The sequence below is a fragment of the Sciurus carolinensis genome, chromosome 19 (assembly GCF_902686445.1).
Source record: "Sciurus carolinensis chromosome 19, mSciCar1.2, whole genome shotgun sequence".
Classification (NCBI taxonomy): domain Eukaryota; kingdom Metazoa; phylum Chordata; class Mammalia; order Rodentia; family Sciuridae; genus Sciurus; species Sciurus carolinensis.
This window is the reverse complement of record NC_062231.1, coordinates 1,781,861-1,785,265: the sequence shown is the minus strand read 5'-3', so window position 1 is coordinate 1,785,265 and position 3,405 is coordinate 1,781,861. Positions and strand designations below refer to the sequence as shown.

Genomic DNA, 3,405 nt, shown 5'->3' with positions numbered 1-3,405 from the left:
CCACACACCAGGCTTCACTGGATCTTTTATTTAACCAAGCCCCACCTGTTCAAGGCTTCCCACTGTCTTTTCCACCATGAGATTCAGAGGTTGTCCTCTGAGCACACCCCTCGATTCTTGCTGTTCCCTGGAACAGTGTGCTTGGACCGTCTTTCATTTCATGTCATTGGTTGGGCACCTACTAGATCCCAGGCACTGGACTGGCAACTGAGACTCGGAAGCAGGCCCAATCTGCTGGTATCCGGTACCCGCCAGGTGGCACTTACCTTTTCTGGCCACACCTCTGCTCCCCTCTCTCCAGCCAGAGACCGTCACTAACCTGCCTTGACCCAGCTGCTTCTCTGGCTCTCGGGGAATCAAGGAACGGCCGGGGTGCCCAGGACCCCTGACCCTGCAGCCCACCTTTGGCTGTTGGGCAAGCACAATAATAATTGCTGTCATTATCCAGTGAAAGGCAAGTCCTGCGAGGTGACACCCGGGTGGAATTCCAGCTGTGTGACCCTTTCCCTGCCTCGGTTTCCAAGACCCGTCCCGGAGGATCATGGGTGTTAAACAGAAGCGCAGACGTGCCTCTTTCTGGTCTCTCTGCTGTCCCTCACACAGGACGGGCCTGTCCCCATCTCGGGGCTCCCTCTGTCTCCAGATGCCTTCCCCACACACAGCCAAGGGGTCGGAGGCCTCACTTGCACCTGGGTCCTCATGGATGTCACCTCCGCAGGACAACCTTGCAGGAGTCGCTGACTCCGCCTCTCCGGCTCCGCCCCACCCGCTTCAGCTCCTACCTGGGCCGTGGGAACCACTCTCACCATCTTGCGCTCCCTCCCGTGACTAGGGCTGCGCCGCACGTAGTAGGTGCTCAGTAAAGACCTCTCGGCCGCCTGCAAATGGAAAGCCCCTGGCCAGGCCGGGGACGTAGCTCCACCGGTCTGGCCCGTGCTCGGTGCCGCCAAGGCCGTGGGTTCCATCCCCGGCACCAATAAATAAATTGATCATATGTCTGGGTTGCGAGTTCAAGTTCAGCCTGGGCTTTATTTTATTGAAAAATTTAAAAAGGGCTGAGGACGTGGCTCCGTGGTTAAGGGCCCCTGGGTTCCATCCCCGGTACCAAAAAGAAAAACGGAAAAGTCATGGATGCATTTCTAAGTTTTAGGTAGTTTCCAAATAAAAAATATGTCTGTTTTGTTATATTTTACGTAATCAACCACGGAGCCCCATCCCCAGCCCTTTTTGTGTTTTATTTAGAGACAGGGTCTCACTGAGTTGCTCAGGGCCTTGCTAAGTTGCTGAGGCTGGCCTCCAATTTGTGATCCTCCTGCTTCAGCCTCCCGAGCCGCTGGGATGACAGGTGTGCGTCACCGCGCCCAGTTCAAATAAAGCATATTTTTAAAAGATGAGCACATGCGAGCTCTCAGGTAATCAGAACACAGTCCCTTTCTCTCTTTATTACCAGTACCCTCTCATGACAGGGAACTCTCTTGCCCTCAAAGGAAACTGCCTTACTCTGACTTGGAGAAAGCTCTGGCTGTGCCTGGCGGGGTCCTGCTCTTTGTGCCCCCCTCCGACCGCATGGGTCCCAGGACTGAGAAACAGCGGGCATTGCCCTGGGAGACAAGCATGTGCAAAGGCCCTGAGGCTACCAGGCTTTTGGTTCAGGGAAGGTGTGCGAGTGAGGCCAGCCTGGGGAGAGCTCACGGGGTATCGTGGGAGGCCGGAGAGGTGAGCAGGGCCCGGACCAAGCATCCTGAGATGCGGATGAGGCGAGAGGTCTTCATGCTTAGAGCGGAGGAGGCTGCACTAGGTCTGACGCAAGGCGGGCCATGTACACACTGGTCACTTGGGTCTGGCATGGCTGCCGCGTAAAGAACCAGGGCGGGAGGAGAAGACTCAGAACGGGAATGGGGACACCTGGGGGAATGACAGGGACCAGCCGCAGGACTGGCAGGTGGGACTGGCGCCCGAGGTTGGATTTGAGGGTGACGGTCATGGTCCTTGGGAACCCACGTCAGGCAGATGAGAGAGATTAAAACATGCCTGCAGGCTGGGGGTGACTGAGCACCCCCTTAGCATGTGCGAGGCCCTGGGTGGCATCCCAGCACCAAAAGCGAAATGTAAACCGGGCGCGGTGGCGCACCGTGGAATCCCAGCGACTGGGGAGGCTGAGGCAGGAGGATCGCAGGGTGGAGGCCAGCCTCAACCACTTAGCAAAGAAAGCCCTAAGCAACTCAGCGAGACCCTGTCTCTAAATAAAACACAAAAAGGGCTGGGGAGGTGGCTCAGGGGTCAAGCACCCCTGGGCTCCATCCTCTGCAGCCCCCCACTTGTCCTCTGGAACAGCCCGGACACTGGAGGCCGAAGCCACTCACGCGTCCCCAGTTGGAACCGATCCCCGGTCACGGCCACAGACACGCGGCTGACCAGCTTTCCTTGAACTCACTTGGCACCTTTATTCAACATCAGCCTAAGACTGTGGCCCCGGGGGACAGCGGGCGGCGGGCGGGTGTTACTTGCTGTCCACCCTCTTGAGCTGTTCCTTGCCATTGATGGTCACCGACTTGAGCTGCCCGTCCTCCTCCACCTCCACGCGCTCCTGCCCGTTCTCCACGATGCGCTTGGTGGTCACCTTGTGCCCGTTCACCATCTCCGTGGACGACATCACCGACTTGAAGCCCGAGCCGGAGCCGGACCCCCCGAAGGAGGTGGACGAGAAGGTGGTCCGGCTGCCCCCGCCGCGGCTCAGGGCGTCGAGGCTGGAAAAGGCCTCAATGAAGGCCGGGAACTCGCCGAAGCCCGACGAGAAGGCCCCGCGCAGGCCGTGTCCCCGGCTGGCCCGCTCGCTGCTGAACGGGGTGTCCCAGAAGTCGAAGGAGAAGGGGTCCAGGCCCCCAAAGAACTCCCTGAAGATGTCCTCGGGGTTCCGGAAGGTGTAGCCGCTGTCGAAGGGGCTGTTGTAGGGCGCGCTGGCACCGCCACCCGCCCGCCAGCTGTCACAGCCTGCCCGGTCGTAGAGCGCGCGCTTCTTGGGGTCGGACAGCACCTCGTAGGCCTCGGACACCTGCTTGAACTTCTTCTCCGCCTCCTCCTTGTTGTCGGGGTTCTTGTCGGGGTGCCAGCGCAAGGCCAGCTTGCGGTAGGCCTTCTTGATGTCCTCGGGGGACGCACCGGACTGCACGCCCAGCACTTCGTAGTAGTTGGCCATGCCGCCGCGGGGCAGGAGGACGCGGAGGGGACCGGGGAGGTGACGGGGGCCCCTGGGGGGCCGAGGGGCGCAGGAGGAGCAGGGCGGGCGCGGCAGCCGGACGGGGCTCCCCAGGTGCGGGGCTCTGCTGGGATCTGCCCGGCGGCGGGTCTAGCTTTTCATAGTCCCTGTTCCCGGGGGGACAGCTGGGGCCTCCACTGAGGGCCGGG

General features: G+C 60.4%; 1 protein-coding gene across 1 annotated transcript; it reads right to left on the bottom strand.

Moving 5' to 3' along the window:
* Positions 1-2,500: 2,500 nt before the first annotated feature.
* Dnajb8 (DnaJ heat shock protein family (Hsp40) member B8) lies at positions 2,501-3,196 on the bottom strand. Its single transcript, XM_047534871.1, has one exon. The coding sequence runs from the start codon at positions 3,194-3,196 to the stop codon at positions 2,501-2,503; it is 696 nt and encodes a 231-aa protein (XP_047390827.1).
* Positions 3,197-3,405: the final 209 nt, after the last annotated feature.